This window comes from Gouania willdenowi, chromosome 8 (genome assembly GCF_900634775.1).
Source record: "Gouania willdenowi chromosome 8, fGouWil2.1, whole genome shotgun sequence".
Lineage (NCBI taxonomy): Eukaryota > Metazoa > Chordata > Actinopteri > Blenniiformes > Gobiesocidae > Gouania > Gouania willdenowi.
Window position 1 is genome coordinate 31,928,184 of NC_041051.1, and position 21,584 is coordinate 31,949,767.

A 21,584-nucleotide genomic window follows, 5' to 3' on the forward strand; every position below is an offset into this window, starting at 1 on the left:
CGGGGTCCCCCAAAGCACACAAATAGTTGACCCGACTTGCGTAGTGCCGCGGTCGCACGCAGGTAAGCGGCCAGCAAACGGACCGGGCAGAGATGCTCGGAGCCAGAGCCCGAGTCAAAACGAGCAAGACGCAAGGGGCCGACCGGGGTCGCAGAGGGAACCTTGGGGATAAAAGATGGATTAGGCCAGAGAGTAACCCCTGAACCATCCGGGTTCCACTGGCAGCAGGGGTCCTCGACAGAGAACGCCTGCAACTCCCCCACGCGCTTAGCCGAGACCATCGCCAAGAGGAACGCAGTCTTCATGGACAACCATTTAAGGCTCACCTCTGCCAATGGCTCAAAAGGCGGAGACCCCAGGGCCTCGAGCACTACAGCCAAGTCCCATGAAGGCACCACGTGGCGTCTGGGGGGATGCAGTCTCCGGGCACCCCTCAGAAACAGGGAGACCGTCTTATTGACACCGACAGTAGCACCATCCACCCCAACATGCCAACACGAAATAGCCGCCACATATACCCCCAAGGTAGAAGGAGACCGCCCCTTGTCGAGGAGGTCCTGCAGAAACTGGAGAACCGAAGGGACAGGACAGCATACAGGGTCCAGCCCACGGTCACCGCACCACTTGGCAAACAGTTTCCACCTATTAGCATACAACATGCATGTGGACGGCGCCCGTGCATTGCAAATAGTGTGGCCCACACCACTGCCGAACACAGAAAAATCTACGCCCGGCCGTGCAGCGGCCAGACCCAGAGCTGTAGGCGATCGGGATCGGGGTGTAATACCCGACCCCCCATCTGTGATAACAGGTCCCCCCTGCAAGGGAGACGCATCGGCAAGCTGCAACAGAGCCTGTGCAGCAGCGGAAACCATGTCCTCCCCGGCCAGAATGGGGCCACCAGGAGGACCCGGTGTCCCCCCTGAAGGACCCGGAGAAGCGTCGGGAAAATGAGCGGCAACGGCGGGAAAGCGTACAGCAGGACTTGCGGCCAGTCGTGCGCCAGCGCATCGCGGCCCATCGGGCTAGTGACGTCCCCCAGAGAGAACCAGAGAGGGCAATGGGTGGCTTCCCTCGAAGCGAAGAGATCCACCTTTGCCCTGCCGAAGGCCCCCCAAATCCGTTCCACCACCTCCGAATGGAGCATCCACTCTCCCGGCGGCAACGCATGGCGAGACAAGAAATCGGCCACCTGATTCCACGGACCCGGTAAATGCGCCACACGCAAGCCCGCCAGCCGAGGCCACGCCCATGTGAGTAGCCGAGCCGTCACCTCCGTCAACCTGACCGACCTGGTTCCCCCATGTGGTTGATGTGGTAGACCACAAAGGTGTTGTCTGATCGCCTCTCAGATCGCCTCTCTTCCTGCCTCTCAGATACGGCAGGAACTGGCGAAGCGCCAAATGCACCGCTAGGAGCTCTAAAACATTTATGTGTTCCCGCCTCGATTGAGGGGACCACGTACCCTGGGTCACTCGGCCTTACCACGTAGCACCCCAGCCCGTGGACGACGCATCCGTATAAACAACTTCTCTCCGTGCCGGACAAACCCCCAGCCGGACGCCGTGCTCCAGCCAGAATCTGTCCCGCCATGGAGTCAGGGCCACAAGACACCGATGCGATACACGCACCAACACCCGTCGGTGTGCCCACCGCGACGGATCCAGACCCCGGTCGTTCAGCCAGATTTGCAGGGGGCGTAAGCGGAGCAGGCCCAAAGGAACTACGCCAGCAACCGAGACCAGCTTGCCCAGGAGCCGAAGGTACTTGGCAAAAGGGAGCCTCCCGGCCCCGCGAAAAGCGGAGAGGGTCTCCCCTATATCCTCGACCCGCCGTGGGGGAGGCCGAGCCATCATGGAGACCGTGTCGAGAGCAACCCCCAGAAAAACCGTGTCCTGGGTTGGCCTCAACTTGCTCTTGGGGAGATTGACCCTGAGCCCCAACCGCCGTACGTGCTCGAGGACAGTCTCCGTGTCCCGAACAGCCTGAGCGCGCGACGGTGCACAAATGAGCCAATCGTCCCGGTAAGGCAGTATCTTCAACCCCCGTGCCTGCAATGGGGCCAGCGCTGCTGCCACAACCCGCGTGAATACGCGGGGCGACAGTGAGAGACCGAACGGGAGAACCCTGAACTGAAAATGGCGGCCCTGAAAAACAAAACGTAGAAACTTCCAATGAGGAGAAGCGATCGGGACGTGGAAATACGCATCCTCCAGATCGATGCTGGTGAACCACTCGCCCCTCGATACAGTGCAAAGCACCTCGTAACATGCGGAACGATAACACCTTTAAAAACATGTTGAGACCTCTCAGGTCCAGCACGGGACGCAGGTCCCCTGTCTTTTTCGGGACCAGAAAATATCTGGAATAAAAACCTCCTGGATCCTGCAGGGGATCCACAGGCATGATCGCACCCTTGTCCAGCAAGGTTCGAATCTCGAGTCGTAACACCTGGGCCTTGGCCGGGTGGACGTGTGTGACCCGGACTGGGCCAGAAACGGGAGGTCGGCGGCGGAACTGTAGTCTGTAACCCCCGGACAATATGTTAAACACCCCCACGTCCCGGGTGTGGGCAGCCCAATAACGGAGCTGCTCCAGGGTGAAACAACCGACTCCCGGACCCCGGATCTCACCTGCGTCCCCCCCGACCCCTAGTGGATCGGGAGGGTTGCCGACTCTGTCGCTCCATGCGGGGCAGACGAGCGGCCTGCGTCCGAGGTCGATCGCCTTGAAAATGGTCACACCTCGTAAGCGGTCGCCGAGGAACAGCAAAGGGATCCGCCGAGGGAGGGGAAACCCTTGGAAGTGGACCCGGCGCAGGCGCCCGCGGAGGTGCACGCCGGTGAAGGCCCGCCAACTGCTGACGCGTCTGGGTGGCCTGTGCCGTACGGTGCAGAGCCTCCATTGCCGCAGAACCAAAGAGTTCCCCCGGGTGGACCGGGAGACCCCGCAGAGTCCTCCTACAGGACTCGGTCAGAGGAGACTGGGACAGCCAGACTTGCCTCCGAGCCAACGTGAGAGTGGAGAGCAGGCGGCCCAGCTCCCTTGAAATAAACGCAAAAGCCTGCAGAGAAGTGTCAACAAGACCCTGCGTAGGCAAATCTAGACCAACGTCCTCCAGTGACGCAGCCAGTCCCAGCAGCAAATGGGACAGGGAATTCCCGATACGCCCCATACGAGCCCCGGCCTCATAAGCTCTACACAAAAGCTCATCAGTGGCCCGACACTGAGGGCGCAGGCACCTCGCATCGGATCTGAGGGCCTTCTCTGGAGACACAATAAGGGTTAGGGTTACAACAAGGAGAGGCCAGCATGACGTCGGGTCAGGTCGAGTCGCAGACCAATAGCGACCCAAAACGCTACAAAAACAGACCCACCCAAACGAACACGTCACTGGTGGATAAAAAAGTAAACCGAGCAGGGAACGACCACTGCCGATAGCCGGTAACAATACCAATTATCTTAACCAGCAACGAGGAAGCCGAACACGGCAGCGTCGCGCGGAAGCAAGCAGCTGATTGTACTCCGTGTAACAAACAAGTCACGCCGAACACGGCACCAGACACACAAGCCCACTCCTCACCGTAAACGGCAACAGGAAAATACTCACCAGGGACCCACTCCGCAGCAGCAGCCCACGCAGCCCAGGAGGGCGAGACGCGCTCGCAGCTCCCACCACAGGTCACGGGCCGATAGCAGTGAGCCGCAAAAGACTACAGTAGTATGTGGAGTCCGTTCAGAAGAGCAACACTCGACCATACGCGAGAAGAACAAAAGGGACTGTGTCTCCGGTGTCATGCGACTTTATAGATTCACGTGGGTCACCGGAGGTCACAGGTGACTTTGTTGTTATTAATTTCTCGACCTGCGCATGCGCAAGAATGATCATTCAGTGCTTGAAGCACCGCCTCTGGCGGTCAGAAGGGATGAAATAGAAATGCATGTTTACTTACCAGAATAGTACGTCCCACAAAACTGATTAACGCCGATAGATGAATAGCAGTTGTTTCACAGTTCATCTGTTTCGCCTTCAAAACGGATACCGGAAGTCGTCTCAACTGTGATCGAAATGAATGCCGGAAGTCGTCTCTCAACAGACGGTGCGCTAGCGCCCCTTCACACCCTGAGGACAAAAGCTGAATAGGTTTCATTTCGGGGCCATCCAGAAGAGAAATAAAAATAAAATAAACATTTTGAAATCACCAAATTACTCCAAAATAACAGCTACACACACTCGGGGTATTTGGAACCCGTCGACCGAGTTTCAGGTCGAACTTGCAACGCGTCGGGGAGATATTTGCTCCACACACAGACCTCCCTTGAATTATAGTATAGATATTTTAAATTTGAACAGAAAGTGATTTTATTTTGCAAATTAAAATTATATAAACACTTTGTTTATGCGCTAGCAAACAAACAGCAGTTCACTAATGTAAAAAAAAAAAATCATTTTTTTATTGTGAATTCAGTTACATGTGTAACTCAGTTTATCACTGTCATAGTTTGGAAGGAATTATTTTGACTGAAAGTCACACCTTTTTTTTACATTTTAATGCACAGGTTTAATTTTTTAAATTAAGAGTTTACTTACAGGGCTTCAATAGTGTATTTATTACATCAACACAAACCGCAGCGTAATTAAGAAATTATACAATCACTACACACTGTTGTCTTCCAGGCCACAGATTTTTGTTATTATCAAAGGAAGCCTGACTTAATGAATCCCTGATGTTAGAAACACACACAGAATAGCAACGAGTGTGAAACAGTGAGATCTGTTTTCATTTTGGGACTCCATAATTCTCCTCCTCTAAAGTTAAAGACCAATGGGAATCGTGTTAATCTTCCTATTGGAACAAAGTAAACACACAAACGGAAATTAAAAAAAAAGCCTAAAATGTCACACAGGTTTTTCAGCCAGCAAATAAAGCACACGTAAGGCAGCGTGGGCCTTACTGTAAATTAAATACAAGGTACAGTTCTTTGATCTCAGCCTGTGGGGACGAGTCCGTCACTTCTTCTCAAAAACACTTTCAATGAAATTAGCAATTTTTGCCGAGCATGCATTCGCCTTCTGTTCAGGACGAATGAAGCCCTTCACGTAGGTCAGCAGGTGGTGAGTGAACTTGACCCGCTGCTGCAGCCCCTCCCCCTCCTCGTCCTCACTGTACGGCCTGCTCGTTGGCTGTGCTACCTGAATCCTGCGGCTTCATGACGTCCGGGAGCTCAGGGGGGGTGGAGAAGGGCTCCATCCTCAGCTGCTCAAACGAATCATCTGTGAGAGCGACAGAGTTCAGAACAGACACACGCAGTTTTTTACATCATTTAGCAGCTTTTTCAGGCAAAAGGACAACTTGTGCTGCCTTTGGTTGATCTTTGGTTTATAGTCATCTAAGAGATCTTTATCATCTAAGAGATCTTTATCCTCTTTCGGTAAAACAAAGAGGTTTACATCAACATCTTTAACTTTTCCTGATTATTTAGAGCAGGGGTGTCCAATTCCGGTCCTCGAGGGCCACTATCCAGCATGTTTTAGATGTTTCCCTCTTCCAACACACCTGATTCAAATGATTAGGATCGTTATCAGGCTTCTGCAGAGCTGGATGAGGAGTTGATCATTTGAATCAGGTGTGTTGGAAGAGGGAAACATCTAAAACATGCTGGATAGTGGCCCTCGAGGACCGGAATTGGACACCCCTGATTTAGAGCAACCAAAAGCAGCACAAATTGTCATTTTGATCTAAAAAGCTACTAAATGATCTAAAAATCAGGATGAATGTTTCACTTCAATAGAAAACAATGGGATGTTTAAAGGCAGTGGGGTCGTGTGACATCATCTGAAGCACTCACCACTTAAACGAAACGCTAATCCCACTGTGGCCGGAGCCTGAGGTCTCGCTGTTTGATTGGTGAAGCCACAGTTTCCCAGGGTCTGACTGTCATTAAGCAGCACGTCGTCCTGTGGACACAAACCATACTTTGAGAAGCTTCCCAGAACCGTCATTTAATGTAGCGACAATACAGAAGTTCTCAACCTTGGGGATGTTAGATTCAATTCAACTTTATTTATATAGCGCTAATTACATCAAGTCATCTCACAGCACTTTCAAAATATAAAATTCATAATAAAAAGGAAAAAATCTAACAAATCGAGATGCCTTCAAGAAACTAAGAATATTTTCTGAACAAGTTAAGCCAATTTTTGCTTATTTTTCACTTTTTCTGCAACTACACCAAATGAATACTATATTTTTACCTATTTTTCTTGCCATATTTTTGTTCCTTTTAATGCATTTTTACTACATTACTCTAATTTCTGACACTTTTCCATCAAATTTCAATACCTTTCTGCACTTTTTTTCCACTTTTAAGACATGTTCAGCACTTATAAACCCTTTTCACCTAATGTCACATATGTTGACCCATTATTGTCACTTTTAACCTCTTTTCACCATATTTCATGCTTATCTTTGCAAATTTAACCACATTCACAATTTGTCATGCCCATTATTTGCCAGTTTAAACTTATTGTTCCAATACTGACAGTTTTAAACCCTTTTTATAATTAAACAAACCAATTAAAAACCCTTACCACCTTACCGCTTTTTTCCACTCTAAATTACAACTTTTAACCAATTTCTGTGGTTTGTTGGTGAATTTTAACCCATTTTATTTGTGATTAAAACAATGATTTACATCTTTAAGATGACTTGGGGAGAAAATAACCACTTATTCACCATGCTTATTTTTGCTAATTTAACCAACTTAACCCCCTTTCCACCAATTTCTACCAATTTTAAGCAAACATTGACACTTTGAACCATTTTTTAATCACTTTTTCTGTCTGTTTTTGGAAAATCTAATTTGCAACTTTTTACCAATTTCTGTGGTTTTTAAAATCCCATTTCAGCACCGTTTCCACAATTTTTCATCACTTTTATCCTATTTTATTTCTTTAAGATGACTATAAACTATGGTGCAAATAACACTTCCTGGATAAGAGTGGATACTAATCAGATGAATGAATAAATGTGGTCATCACAGATTCCTGTTGGTGTATCGTTTCATGTTAGGAGATAGTGGACAGAAACCAGTCACCAGATGACACAATCACCAGTCGTACGTAACAGTCCGAGCTCTAACGCTAAACTCGTAGCTACCTTGTAAAGCCTCTGCTCCTCCGGCGGTCTCTTTAAAATTCCTTCCACGATGCGCTTCAGGTCGTAGACGGTGGTCGACTCTTTGGCGTCTGTGAAGATGGTCGTCTTGTGACGTCGGATCATTAGAAACACATCCTGGTGGGAGATGAAGTCAAAGTAACAGGAATGGAACATACATGTGAAAAAGGCTTGAATCTGTTTTTTTTTTCTTAAAAAAAAAAAAAAAAAGTTGCCAAATGTTTTGCAGTCGGAACTATAAAAAATGATGGACAAAGCACAATTAAAAATTAGCTTAGCATTTACTTAATTAAATATCATGCACAAATATCTAGAAAAGTTTGTTTATTTTGTCGTTTAACTTTGAGAGGAACGTGTGGATTCTTCCTCCGTCTGTGAACAAAATAAATACAGTTTAAGTCTTGTTAATATTTTTTCATGTGAACTTTTATTGATCTTTTGAGGAAAATAAAATAAAAGCATAAACAATAAAGTCTAGAAAAGTTCTCAAATCGATATGAATTAGGTTTTTTTATGTGTTTGGGAGGAATCTCTCGATGCTGACTCACTCTACCCTATACTGTAGGATTGTTGTTGTTTTATTTTGAAGAGTAGATGCAGCAGAGGTCAGCAAAGGAAGTGTGTGAAACATAAACTGTAAGTAACATAATAATCTTTATTTATAGAGCACTTTTCAAAACACGTGTTACAAAGTGCTTTTCACAGGCAGCTGTAAACAGTTTAAGAAACATAAAAACAAGTTAGAAATGACTTAAATATTGTTACACAGTCAGCAGACCTGATCTCAGACAGATCATTCCAGACTCAGCTTTTCCCATTAGTTTTCAACCAGGCCATGAGGATCTTAAGGTAATAAAAGCTCTGTAAGTTGGGGTCATTTAGGGCCTTAAAAGTAATCAATAAAATATTTAAAATCAATCCTAAAACATACTGGGAGGCAGCCAGTGTAAAAACATTAAAACAGAAGTAATATTGTCATATTTCTTGGTTCTTGTTAAAACCCTGGCAGATAAGTTTTGGACAATCGTTTGATGGAATTATGATTCATGCAGATAAAATGTCTGTTACAGTTAAAAGTATGTAAAATTGTTTCTGTGTCTTTAAAAGTTAAAACAGAGCGTATTCTAGAAAAGTTCCTCAGGTGGTAAAAACAAGACTAACTTTGTGGTTTGATGTTCCAAACTCAGATTAATGTCCAACTCGAGCTGGGCGATACATCGAGATTCAAGATATACGGAGTTTTCTATTTTAAGGATATAATAAATTACGTCGTCTTATGAGTCACTACAGCATTAAAAGCTCAGTTAGATGGATTAACATGTGCGTTCTCCTAAAGGTGCATTCACACCAAACGAGACTGAAGCGACTAGATTACATTCAAATTAATGTCAATGACACAACCTCAAGTTTTCCCCCCTCAAGCGACGTGACTTACGTGATTTGAGCGACAAGGTCAAGCGCGACCTCGTCGCTCAAACTTTTTAAGCGACAACTCTCCCGTCCTTCGTCTGTAGAGCGGAGGCTGCAGCCCCTCCCTGCTCCCTCCCGCTACAGTGCAGACAGTTGTACAACTTCCTCAATTTATCAGGGCAAAATTAAAGCCGTTAACTTGTTGAAAACCAGAGTAACTACTGATCATAACACATTCGGAGTGAACTCACCCTTGAATATCTCCGTAAGTTGATCATTTAAACCGTTAAAGCAGAGCAAGAAGGAAGAAAAAGTGATCAACCCTCTCTCTCTCTCTACCCTGTCACTAGCTCAACCGGCCACAAAAAAAAAGAAACTTTTAACATTTATTTTCATGTATGTAGAGGTAATTTTTATTTTTATTTTTTTTAAATATTCACTTCCACTTTTGTGCTCACATCTCCTTCATTTGACCACATCTGGTAAAACTCAGCACCAAAGCGAGGGCATATTTACTACACTGAAAATGCGTGACAAACACTCCCTCACGCTGTTTACTTTGGTTTTATATTCAGTTTGAAACTTGAAAATGTCATATAGGGTTAAAAAGTCAAATAAATTGAAGTTTAATAAATAATAAGGATGAATCAACACCAGTAGTATCAGGCCGAAAGTGTGCTAAAATATCACTTAAAATATTGGTTTTTATAGTCATTAAAGAAAAAAAAATGTTACCAACTAATTTATTTGCGTGTGGCAGAATTATCGTATTCAGAATCAAAAAACATGCAAATCCAAATAGCTATCCATCGTATCGTTTTGGGGAAAAATTGGTATCGCTGCATCCCTAATGAATATACTAGCAAGTAATAAGCCTTTTTTTTCTCCTTATCAATCTCATGCATACAATGTTTGGTATTATATCGTGAACTCAGTGTATCGTCTCACCCCTAGTTATTGGATACAGAAGTACAATTATCTCATTAAACTGTTAGTGGTAAATTCAATTTCGATGCATCATTCATTTATACAGTTAGCAGATAAATAAAATAGCAAAAGAAGTCTATCGTACACAGCACTGTTTGTCATTTATTGTTTGTTCAACGAGATCAGGCAAGAAATCCTGATTATTGTGGGTTTTGTTTAGAATTTAAAAAAAAAAAAGTAAAACAAACCTAAACTTTATTAACCAGGTGGTTTAGATTAAAGGCTGACTGGATTTAGAAAATGAATGTGAAAAAGGAACTCTAGCGGTTGATCAATCGTCCAATCATTGCCAGCGAGGCTTTTTAAAGAGCCAGGTTAGCTTAGCTGTTAGCGTGTCTAACAAAAGCAACCCTTTACGTTCAGTGGACAAACTTTACAGATCAAACTATACATCTTGAATAAAGATAACACCTTCTACATATACAGATACATCGCTTTAGTTTGCTTTCAATGTTATCAAACGGTTGTTAAGAAAATGCTAACGTTAGCCTAGCCGTATCAGATAACTTCGGCAAAACAAACTAAAATAATTAAAGGGTTGTTGCTCTTCTGACATTTGACTGAAACCATGTTGTTTCTAACGTTTATATGTGAGTGCAATTCGTCATAGTTTGTTTTATTTCAGCACTATTATTAAGCGAAGAAAGATAGAGGTGAGCTAAGTAACTGCTAGCACCGGTTAGCCGAACAAAGACATCGGCTTGTGTCGGAAGCTTGTCCCGGACACAATAAGGGTCGCTCGGTCACAAAACGCTACGTTATCAGGCGAGTTTTTTTGGTTTAGTTTTTTGTCCACTCACCATTGCTCACAGTTTGACGTAAAACACCCCAAAAGCGAGGCTGAGATTCACAGCCAGCAGCATCAACACAACACGGCTACAGCTTGCAGCTCGCACAGCCCGACGCCAGGGGTCGCAACTAGAGCCTTATCATTAACTAGAGCCAAAGAAGAAAAAACAAGCAAGAAATCACATTAGTTTCTTTATTTAGATACACAAATAATTACTAGTCAGTCACGAGATTCACTCATAATTCTGAGACAAAGTACACTTAAATATGACATCTAATCAAGTCAGAATTCTGAGATTAAAGTCAGAATTCAGTTTAAATTTATGATTATTACTAATGTTCTGAATTTAAAGTTAGAATTCTGTGATTGAATTCATAATTCTGAGTTTAAAGTCAGAATTCTGAGGAAATAAAAAGTCAGAATTATGCGATTAAAGTCAGAGTCCTGATATTTTGTGTATTTTTTTTACTTCATTTTTGGTATATTTGTTGCCATGGTGTTTTGTGATGTTTAAGGTATTTTGCATATTTTTATGGTTTCGTCCTGTTTTTGGAGTCATTAATTTCATGTATTTTTCTGTCATTCTTTGTTGTGGTATTTTGTGACTAAATGGTAAATGGTCTTGATTTATATAGAGCTTTATCAACCACTGAAACAGTCTCAAAGCGCTTTACATATCAGCTCATTCACCCAATCACTCTCACATTCACACACCAGTGGGACAGGACTGACATGCAAGGCGCTAGTCGACCACTGGGAGCAACTTAGGGTTCAGTGTCTTGCCCAAGGACACTTCGACACATAGTCAGGTACTGGGATCGAACCCCACCTCTCGATCAGAAGACGAACCCACTACCACCTAATCCACGGTTCGCCCATGGAGTTCGGGGTTGGTTTTTTTTTTTTTAGTATTTTTGTTGATGTTTGGAAGTTTTTCCAGTTATTTTTGTGCATAACTGTTGTGGTTTTTTGTTATTTCATGATATTCTGTTGTCATTTTGTGTATTTTTTTGTTATATGTGTCTTTTTAGGGGATAATTTTGTGCATTTACTTTGAGGGTCGCCAGTTGCCTCTGTATTAAATCATTGTTTAGTCTTATTTTCCTTCATATTACATTTATTTATAATTCATGACATGTTAACCTGCACCGTAGTACAGCACACGTCAGAGTTTAAAATCAGCCCTCAGAAGGATTTCTGCACAGAATTGAAACGGGATCACTGATGATCGAATCATTATGTTTTACTATTTCTATCTTGTTTTTTTTAAATACATTTTTATTCTATTTAAAAAACAATATTTCTATTTACTTATACAACTTGCATCAGCATTACAAATCCTGTGTTATAAAATATTTACATAATGTACATTATTTTCCAAACACAGACACCGGTGAATTCTGATACGTTAACGCTAAACATGCTACATGCTAACGTGTGATCACCTGTTACAGTGAGCGTTTGCTGTATGTTTACTGTTCTAAAACAGCCATAACTACATTTTTAATGATTAAATTGACCTTTATGAAATGTATAAACAGAAATTAAAGCCTTGTTCCTCCTGCAGACGTCGGTATCGATTGTTGCTGAGAAGTAAAGTTTGGTTTCCACTTCAAATGATCTGAAAAGAAGTAAGAGATGCAAACGTTCATGAAGCCGTCAAGACTTTTTCACCCAAATTAACACCAAAATATGATCAAAAACATCCAACAACTCACCTGTTGATCTTCTACCTGATCACAAAAACCCTCTCTCTGATCTCAGCGTGTGTGTTCTGTACGTCAAAGATAAACACGGCCCAGTGTTATATATAAGGTGTATTTATTGATCAATAATATGAGCTAATCTATAGCATCACGTACGTCCAGTGGTCGAGGAGAGCGCACAGCCTCTCGTCCTGTACAGCATAGCAGCACAAACGGCCTCTGCTTTGTCTGTGGATGCTCTGTGAAGCACAGACTGAACACCTGAGCTGGAAGGTGAACGTCCCAGTCTGTGGAATGCTGAGTCAGCAGATCACTGACCATCCTGTCAGTACGGGAGGGGGGCGGGGCAACGCAGACGACAGAGAATATACGATTATGGGTCAGTGATGTGATGGGCATCATCGGGCCACGTTTGCATGAATATTACCATGGAAACAAAAATAGAAATGCTTTCATGGTCAGACAGTCGCACCACATGATATTTTTATTCATATATACATATACAAATATAAATCGTATAACAATATTTGACACGAGAAGCAACGTTCTTAAAGAACTAAATATCCATCCATCCATCCATCCATCTTCTCCCGCTTAGCCGTTTCCGGGTCGCGGGGGCAGCATCCTCAGTAGGGAGGCCCAGACTTCCCTCTCCCCGGCCACTTCCTCCAGCTCTTCCGGGGGGACCCCGAGACGTTCCCAGGCCAGCCGAGAGACATAGTCTCTCCAGCGTGTCCTGGGTCTTCCCCGGAGCCTCCTTCCGGAGGGACGTGCCCTGAACGCCTCACTAGGGAGGCCCCCTGAACGCCTCACTAGGGAGGCGTTCAGGGGGCATCCTAATTAGGTGCCCGAGCCACCTCATCTGGCTCTTCTCGATGCGGAGGAGCAGCGACTCTACTTTGAGCCCCTCCCGAATGACTGAGCTTCTCACCCTATCTCTAAGGGAGAGCCCAGCCACCCTACGGAGGAAACTCATTTTCGGCCGCTTGTACCCATGATCTTGTTCTTTCGGTCATAACCCAAAGTTCATGACCATAGGTGAGGGTTGGAACGTAGACCGACCTGTAAATCGAGAGCTTCGCTTTTTGGCTCAGCTCCCTTTTTACAATGACGGACCGGTGCAGACTCTGCATCACTGCAGACGCCGCACCAATCCGCCTGTCGATCTCTCGCTCCATCCTTCCCTCACTCGTGAACAAGACCCCGAGGCACTTGACCTCCTCCACCTGGGGCAGAACCTCATCTCCAACCCGGAGAAGGCACTCCACCTTTTTTCCGGTCGAGAACCATGGACTCGGATTTGGAGGTGCTGATTCTCATTCCGGCCGCTTCACACTCGGCTGCGAACCGATCCAGTGAGAGTTGAAGGTCACGGTATGTTGGAGCCAACAGGACCACATCATCTGCATAAAGCAGTGATGCAATACTGAGACCCCCGAACCGGACCCCCTCAACGCCCTGACAGCGCCTAGAAATTCTGTCCATAAAGTTATGAACAGAATCGGTGACAAAGGGCAGCCCTGGCGGAGTCCAACCCTCACCGGAAACGATTTCGACTTACTGCCGGCAATGCGGACCAGACTCTTGACTCCGGTCATACAGGGAACTAAACGAACTAAATAGTGTTTATTATTTCTATCACTGAGTCCTAACATAATGTGTAATATGAATAAAGAATATTATGATTGAATTGTTCACAAAGCACAAATGAAATGTAACTAAGATATATTCATGCTTTTCTGGATTTTTTGTAAACTTTCTAAAACAAATGTGTTTTTGTATTAAAATAAAAACATCACTTAGTCCAGAACATTCCAGAGAAGTAGAAACTGAACAGTGTAAAAGCGATGGTTCCACCTCTGAACCTGGTTCCACTGGAGATTTCTTCCTATAAAAAAGAGGGAGTTTTTTTCTTCCCACTGTCGCTAAATGCTTGTTCATGTGGATCTTGTTGGGTTCTTTCTTTCTTACTATGAACTTTATATTTTGTTCAGCCCTTTGAGATGACTTTGTTGTATTTTGCGCTATATAAATAAAGTTAAATTGAATTGTAAAATAGTTAGAATATCTGTGGATATCATGATATAAACAGAGCAACTGATGAAGATGATGAATTTAGTCTGAAATAGTTTTTCTACAAAACAGTTGATAAGTTGGGTCAGAAAATGCTATCTGGAGCAGCACTTCAAGCCCCGCCCACATCCTGTACCACAGAGAGGTCGACTGTCCACTACAATCATTTATCACTGACTTTGTTCATTTGTCACTCATTGGTGTGGCGCACGGTTGCTTAGTGGTTAGCACGTCCGCCTCACAGCAAGAAGGTCCTGGGTTCAAGCCCTGGGGTGGACACTTGGGTCCTTTCTGTGTGGAGTTTGCATGTTCTCCCCGTGCTGCGTGGGTTTCCTCCGGGTACTCCGGCTTCCTCCCACAATCCAAAAACATGACTGTAAGGTTGATTGGAGTCTCTAAATTGCCCATAGGAGTGAATGAGTGGTTGTCTGTCTGTGTTGCCCTGTGGTGGACTGGCGCCCTGTCCAGGGTGTACCCCCGCCCAGCGCCCTATGAGAGCCGGAGATGGGCACCGGCAGACCCCCGCGACCCTGATAAACGGGAATAAGCGGGTATGAAAATGGATGGATGGATTTATTGGTTTTGGTTCTGAACCCTCTCTGAGTGTCTAGTGTGGATTGGAGACACTGTCTGCTCCACTAGGACCGTTGTCCCAGCTAGCTGCTACACGTTAGCGTTGAGGTGCTAGCTGCTACATGTTTAGCATTGAGGAGTTAGCTGCTACATGCTAGCATTGAGGAGCTAGCTGCTACATGTTTAGCATTGAGGTGCTAGCTGCTACATGTTTAGCATTGAGGTGCTAGCTGCTACATGTTAACATTGAGGAGCTAGCTGCTACATGTTTAGCATTGAGGTGCTAGCTGCTACATGTTAACATTGAGGAGCTAGCTGCTACATGTTTAGCATTGAGGAGTTAGCTGCTACATGTTAGCATTGAGGTGCTAGCTGTCACATGTTTAGCATTGAAGTGCTAGCTGTCACATGTTAGCATCAAGGTGTTAGCTGCCACATGTTAGCATCGAGGTGCTAGCTGATGCCAAAAGAGCTCTGGTGATCGGAAACTCTTTCTTGCACAATTTGCACACAACCGGGCTTTTGTTTTCAATCCGGTGTTTTTAAAAAAATAATAAAATGAACGCCCACAAACGACGACTTCTCTGGTTTTCCTGTTTCTTGTGTTGTGGTCTGTGCATCAATATTATGGCTATACCGGGAAATCATGCAATAAAAAAGGTTCCACGCTGTTTGGAGTGGGAAAAAAGCTATTAACTGTGTTGTATTTTTTTGTGCATTATTTCTCTTGAATTAATTCATCGTGATTAACGGGATAAGGTCCCAGCCCTAATATATACATATAATATGGTATTTTAATGCATTTAAAAAACTGAAAGAAAAGCAGGTGGACAGAATATTAGAGCATGGGAACAATCTGGAAATGTTACATACAATAATCTTTAGAGAAGAGGAAGACCAGTAAAATCACAGAACATTACTGACATCATCCACAGACCTGTCAATCATTGGAGGTGTGGTGGTGTCTGCGGTTCCCGTCTGATGATGATGAACCATCAGAGCAACGCTGACCTTCAGGAGCTCCTTCAGCTCACGGTTGATCTGATGAAAAAGGATCTGGATGTTATACACACACACACAGTACACACATAAACATGTGTGTACTCGGTTGTGGTGGTTCACCTTGTGTACGATCTCCTGGGGGAGCCTGGACAGGATTCCCAGCGGGTAGCCCAAGTGTGAAACGATGTCGGCCACGTTCTTGGCCACGTCCAGAGGGAGGCACGTTGCCATGGGAACGGCCTCCACCCATTTAGAGTGGAGGTCGGACACTGAGAGCAGGAACTTGTGACCGTTGAGCGTTTGGGGCAACGGGCCCCTGACGTCCAGACTGAGCCATTGCCACGGCTCCTTTACCTGCACACAGGAAGTTAACACTTTCATTAATGTACCACGTTCATCTGAACTCCTCCAGATCAGGGGTTCTCAACCTTAGGGTTGGGACCCCATTTGGGGACGCAAGACACTAAGAGAAGGTCGCCAAATAAGAATATTTTTTTGAACAATTTGAGCCTATTTTTGCTTATTTTTACCCTTTTTCTGCAACTACACCAAACTTACCATATTTTAACCTATTTTTATCACTTTTTCTTGCCATTTTTTTGCTCCTTTTAATGCATTTTTGCTACATTACTCCCATTTCTACCACTGATTTCAATACCTTTTCAAAACATTTTTTCAACTTTCTAGACATTTTTAGCACTTATAAACCCTTTCCACCACCTTTTCCACCTAATGTCACATATGTTGCGCCATTATTGTCACTTTTAACATCTTTTCACCATTATTCATGCCTATTTTTGCCAATTTAATCACATTGACCATTTGTCATGCCCATTATTTGCCAGTTTAAACTAATTGTTCCTACTTTTTAAACGTACATTACTCCAACCCTCCAACCTTTTATTAAAACAAGGATTTACATTTTTAAGATGACTATATACTATGGTACAAATAATACAATAAATAAATAAATATATCTGAGCTCAAAAATTATCAAAAACTAATTTTGTCTTTGGGGTTGACAGAAATTCTTGAAATTAAAACGGGGTCATGATGCAAAAAAACCACTTCATTAAATACTGTTTCATTCCACTTATTTACAAAATGAGATTCTTTATAATGTGTGTTATCACTCGTTCATTCCATCATTATGATCAATAGTTGTTTTTAAATCATTTTTAAGTAAAATGTCATAGTCAGACAAAGGGGGAACTTGAGAATAAAAAGTTTGAGACTGTTCTAGTTGTACCTCTATCATGTTCTCATCTTTAAGCTCCGTCTGTTAAAAAAAAAAAAAAAAAAGAGAAAAGGAATGAGATGAAAAACTGCAGGAAAACCAGGATGTGAATATAAATAACATGTTTTAATAAAAGTCTGAGGACTTACAGCATCTGCATCATCTGGAGCCCATTGTATGTTCTGCTGGAGACGTGAAAACACACAAAAAAAAACACCCAGCGCCTCAATTTATGACAAATATATGTTTTGTTACTAGTGAAAAACTACTAATCAATAAATGATTATCAGAGACAAGCTACAATGGCCTCGTGAAAAGGATTTTCAATATCCACGAGTGGTGAAATAACCCAAAGTTTGAGTCCAAAATGAACATAAAGAAGAAAGACAAAGAGCGTGTGACCCAAGAACCAAAGCATGTGACTAATAATTAGTGATGTCAACAGTTTATGTACATAGCTCTAAGCTGACTAAACTACAGGGAGTTGAGGCATATGCAGGGCAGCCTTCCGGCTAGGCAACCCAGGCGGTCGTCTTGGGTGCCAAATTGCATCCCCCAAAAAATAATAATTTATAAATGTATAATAAATGTGAAACACAGCCTTTACAATCACTTTACATGTTTTATCTTAATCAAATATTAATATTAAAAATCTGTACACCTGCTGATCTTCTGCCCATATTCATTTTATTTTAATTCTTGCTCTATTCTATATAATTGTATTGTGTTATTTGGTTTTAAGATTTGTATTACTGACTAGTGAAACCAAACAGGGAAGTAGAAACTTCTGTTTTGCATTGCATTTGGATTTTGCACCATTGTTGTTGTTGTTCCTTGTGGGGGTGGGGCTTACTGACTGTTCCTAAATGCATGGGCGCTAACACGTGGCTAACCTGAGGAACGCAGTAATCTCCATGAAAAAAATGTGGAAATGACGCAATCTTCATCAGCCCGTCATCGATGATGATCCTCCACCTCTCAGACTTTGAATGTTCTCTGATTGAAAAACAGAAATCCAGACATCGTGACACGTGTTATAAAAAAAACAAACTCATGCTGTACGGCAGCATATTAGTGCCACAATAACATAAAAAGAAACCTCAGCACAACACGATTAAAGTCGTAATATTGTGAGAATAAAGTCGTATTTATTCTCACGAAATTATGACTATTCTCACAATATATTTATTTTCAAAATATTAAGACTTTAATCTAATAAAATACGACTTTAATCTCAAAATTTTATGACTTTAATGTAATAAAATTATGACTTTGATCTCAAAATATTATGACTAATGTAATAAAATCATGACTTTAATCTCAAAATATTATGACTTTAATCTAATAAAATTACAACTTTATTCTCAAAATATTACAACTTTAATCTAATAAAATTATGACTAATCAAATAAAATTACAACTTTATTTTTGAAATATTACATCTTTAATCTTGACTTTAATCTAATAAAATAACAATTTTAATCTTGAAATATAATGACTTCAATCTAATAAATGTACAACTTTATTCTTTAAATATTATGACTTAAATGAATGAGATTACGACTTTAATCTCAAAATATTATGACTTTAATCTTGTAGTGCTCAGATTTATTTTTATTTTAATATGCTGTCGTACTATCATGTTGGTGATGATGGTAAAAATCACACATATATGAAATAAACAATATAAACACACCCTGAAGAAAACTGCTGAATCATGCTGAGGCTCGGGACATCCTGCTTCGTTGCAGATGGAGACGTTTCGTCCTCCAAGGCTTTGGAAGCAGCCTGACTCAACACAAAACCACAGGAACAACAATATTAAGCCCCGCCCCTTTATCAGGTACACACGTTTAACTGCATGTTGACAATAGAAACCAATCAGTTCATAACTGTAGAGAGGAGTAAAGGTTAAATCAGCTGAGTCATGCTTTAAATCCCACAGTATCATTACCAAGTCACGCTTCTAATGCCATGTTTGCAAAGTCAGTGGTTGGTCATTTAAAAAATGTCCATTTGCATTCATTATTATAATTAATTACTGATTAAATATCTCTTATTGAACATTTTTTTTGTCATTTTGTGGTCATTTATATACAGGGGTGCACATCAATCACTTTTTAAAATACACATTCCCTGTCTTTTAGTTGTTCATTTCTAAGCCCTAGCTATATTTATTTTTGTACTGAATGAATATGATACTAACTAAGGTAGTCCGTCAGTGTCAACGAAGACATTGTGGTGCTATTTTTAATTTAATTTATTTATTTATTTTTTGGCCTGGGGACCCACCCCTTATTTCCAGTAATTTCCAAATTTATGGGAACAAAGTCGAGTGATATATCGTTTCAAAGGTAATTCAACGTAGATTACGATTATGCCTCGCACAATTCGATTAGGGGCCCGAGGGGCCCACCCCCCCTTTTTTCGGCAATTTTTCGGCCCCATTTTTCAAATGACTACTCCTCCGGAGTTCATCAGAACTTGTTTTTAACCCAAGTCACTACATTCTGTAGTTCTGTGTGGGTGTTGTGAGGTCTCACCTTGTGTTTCTTACGACTTGAAGTGACGGAAACCTGTATTTAAAAAGAATATTTGCATTAATCAAGGAATTGGAGATGATTACAAACAACTGCAGATTGTTTGGTAAATCTTAAGAGTGTGTAACGTAACGAGGTTATTATGTCTGACGTCTGTATGAGTGAACATCAGTTTTTGTGCTACAGACCATCTTCTTCTTCTGTGAGTCAGTGTCAGAGGACAGGAAGACGGTGGGAACGGCGTCCTCTCTCAGCGTCACGTTCTTGCCCGTGCGGTCGATGTGTTGTTCCTCAAAGTGATTGATGCACAGAACGGAGAAACGACTGGGGGTCCAGTCCTTCCACCTCATGTTGTTCAGCCATTTCTTCAGCTTTCTAGGATTGTACAAAGGAAATCTGCAGGACACACAAAACTATCTCTTATTTCTATTAAAGTCTCCTACTTGACAATCAACTTCTGCTAGTGCGGCTTGTCACTGTAATGTGTGGAGTGTAATATATGAAATACACTGCAGCAGATTCATCTGTGAGTGTGTTTTCCTGAATATCAACAATGTACAAGCGAGCTGTGACACTAAAAAAATATATTTTCTAGATCAGAAATGGGCAACAAAAACGTTAGTCTGCTCTGAGGGCCCCATTATTAGCATTTAAAATAACGACCAATCAGAGCAATATTTATTACAGGAAAGAACAAATAGTTTGTGTATTTCTAATATATTATTTTCTCATTTTTAGGTTGTCTTATGTACGGTATATTTGTTGGTATTTGGAGTAATTTTTGAGTACTTAAAGTCAATTTTGTGTATTTTTTATTGTCCTTTGTGTATTTTTCTGTAATTTTGTGTATTTTATGTTGTTGGTTTGGATATTTGGAGTCATTTATATGTATTCGTGTTGTCAATTTGTATATTTAAAGTCAATTGTGTGTATTTTGTTGTCCTTTTGTGTGTTTTTTAAAGTCAATTAGGTTCTTGTCTTGAGTTTCAGAGCCATTATTGTGTATTTTTCCTGTGCCGTTTCATATTTTTCTGTCACTTTGTGTGTTTTTGCATTCATTTGGTGCATATACTTTAGGGGCCGCACAAAATTAAACCGAGGACCGCATGTGGACCCCGGGCCACCAGTTCCCTAGATCTGTTCTAGTATCTGAGCAGCTCAATAGTGAATTAATACACAAATCTGAGACTTCGTACTTAAAAACTGCTCTTTTATCATTGTGTAGATGTTTATTTATTATTTAAACAAGGATAAAACTGCGTTTTTAGCGATAGTGTGCATTTATTCATACAAACATAGCATCCCTTTTCTGCAGTGGCCTCTTTCAGAAGGATAATATTCCCAGTTGGGAACACGGGAAAGGTTCAAAAAGTCAACACCGTAAAAGTTTTATTTTGAAATGCATCCATTCACGTCTGTAACTATTAACGCTGATATTTCGGTAATTCATTTAACTGTAGTCTTCAATTATTTTCATTTTAAATTATTTTTAAAAAAATACTTCACACTAAATATAATAACTGTTGTAGTTTTATTTGTAATTGCAAACTCACGGACTGAATAACGACAAATAAACTTTGTACTTTATCGGTAATTTCGCGTTTTTAAACAATTATTAGGGCAAACAAACTTACTTAAAGCACTTGACATCAGGGTTGCTGGAGTTGTCGCAGTTATAGGCACATTTATATCGTCCCATTTTAACATAATATGCAGTTCGAAGAGAGTCTGAACTGATGCTAATGCTACATCTGCGGGTAACTAACTAAAATCTGCATCCGGTAAGCTATCAAAATAAAGCACAATACAAACTCCTTTTACTTGTTTATTGGCGGAGCAAAACATCATTTGATTTTCTCAATTTCTTTTTAATATATGTTTCGGTTATTATTAAAATGAACCAATGAAGTCTTTTTAAATTCATATAAAACTAAGCTTTATATCAGCAATATATAGGTGCTTCCGTTTTAAATTGAGCTAAATATTTCCAACTTGATTACTTTCAACCATAGGACGTTGTTTTTCTTCTTCTTTGTGAAGTTAAAAATGAACATAGTAGCTCTTTACTGCCCCCTGAGCACAAGTGGA

At 42.1% G+C, this 21,584-nt stretch overlaps 2 protein-coding genes across 3 annotated transcripts; both read right to left on the reverse strand.

Moving 5' to 3' along the window:
- Nucleotides 1–4,433: 4,433 nt before the first annotated feature.
- On the reverse strand, nucleotides 4,434–10,536 carry elob (elongin B). Its single transcript, XM_028455287.1, has 4 exons — nucleotides 10,376–10,536; nucleotides 7,161–7,295; nucleotides 5,851–5,959; nucleotides 4,434–5,275 (listed from the first exon to the last, which is right to left on the reverse strand). The coding sequence occupies exons 1-4, from the start codon at nucleotides 10,376–10,378 to the stop codon at nucleotides 5,163–5,165; spliced, it is 360 nt and encodes a 119-aa protein (XP_028311088.1). The 5' UTR covers nucleotides 10,379–10,536; the 3' UTR covers nucleotides 4,434–5,162.
- Nucleotides 10,537–11,370: 834 nt separating this feature from the next.
- LOC114468561 (uncharacterized) lies at nucleotides 11,371–21,256 on the reverse strand. 2 transcript variants are annotated; one of them, XM_028455534.1, is made up of 12 exons: nucleotides 21,131–21,256; nucleotides 19,685–19,892; nucleotides 19,500–19,532; nucleotides 18,653–18,744; nucleotides 17,850–17,952; nucleotides 17,106–17,138; nucleotides 16,969–16,998; nucleotides 15,840–16,073; nucleotides 15,655–15,758; nucleotides 12,228–12,393; nucleotides 12,084–12,139; nucleotides 11,371–11,986 (listed from the first exon to the last, which is right to left on the reverse strand). In XM_028455534.1, exons 1-11 carry the CDS (start codon nucleotides 21,193–21,195, stop codon nucleotides 12,095–12,097), a joined length of 1,113 nt encoding a protein of 370 aa, XP_028311335.1. In that variant the 5' UTR covers nucleotides 21,196–21,256; the 3' UTR covers nucleotides 11,371–11,986; nucleotides 12,084–12,094. The 2 variants fall into 2 exon arrangements, with proteins under 2 accessions (XP_028311335.1, XP_028311334.1); XM_028455533.1 differs by having other exon boundaries at nucleotides 17,106–17,141.
- Nucleotides 21,257–21,584: the final 328 nt, after the last annotated feature.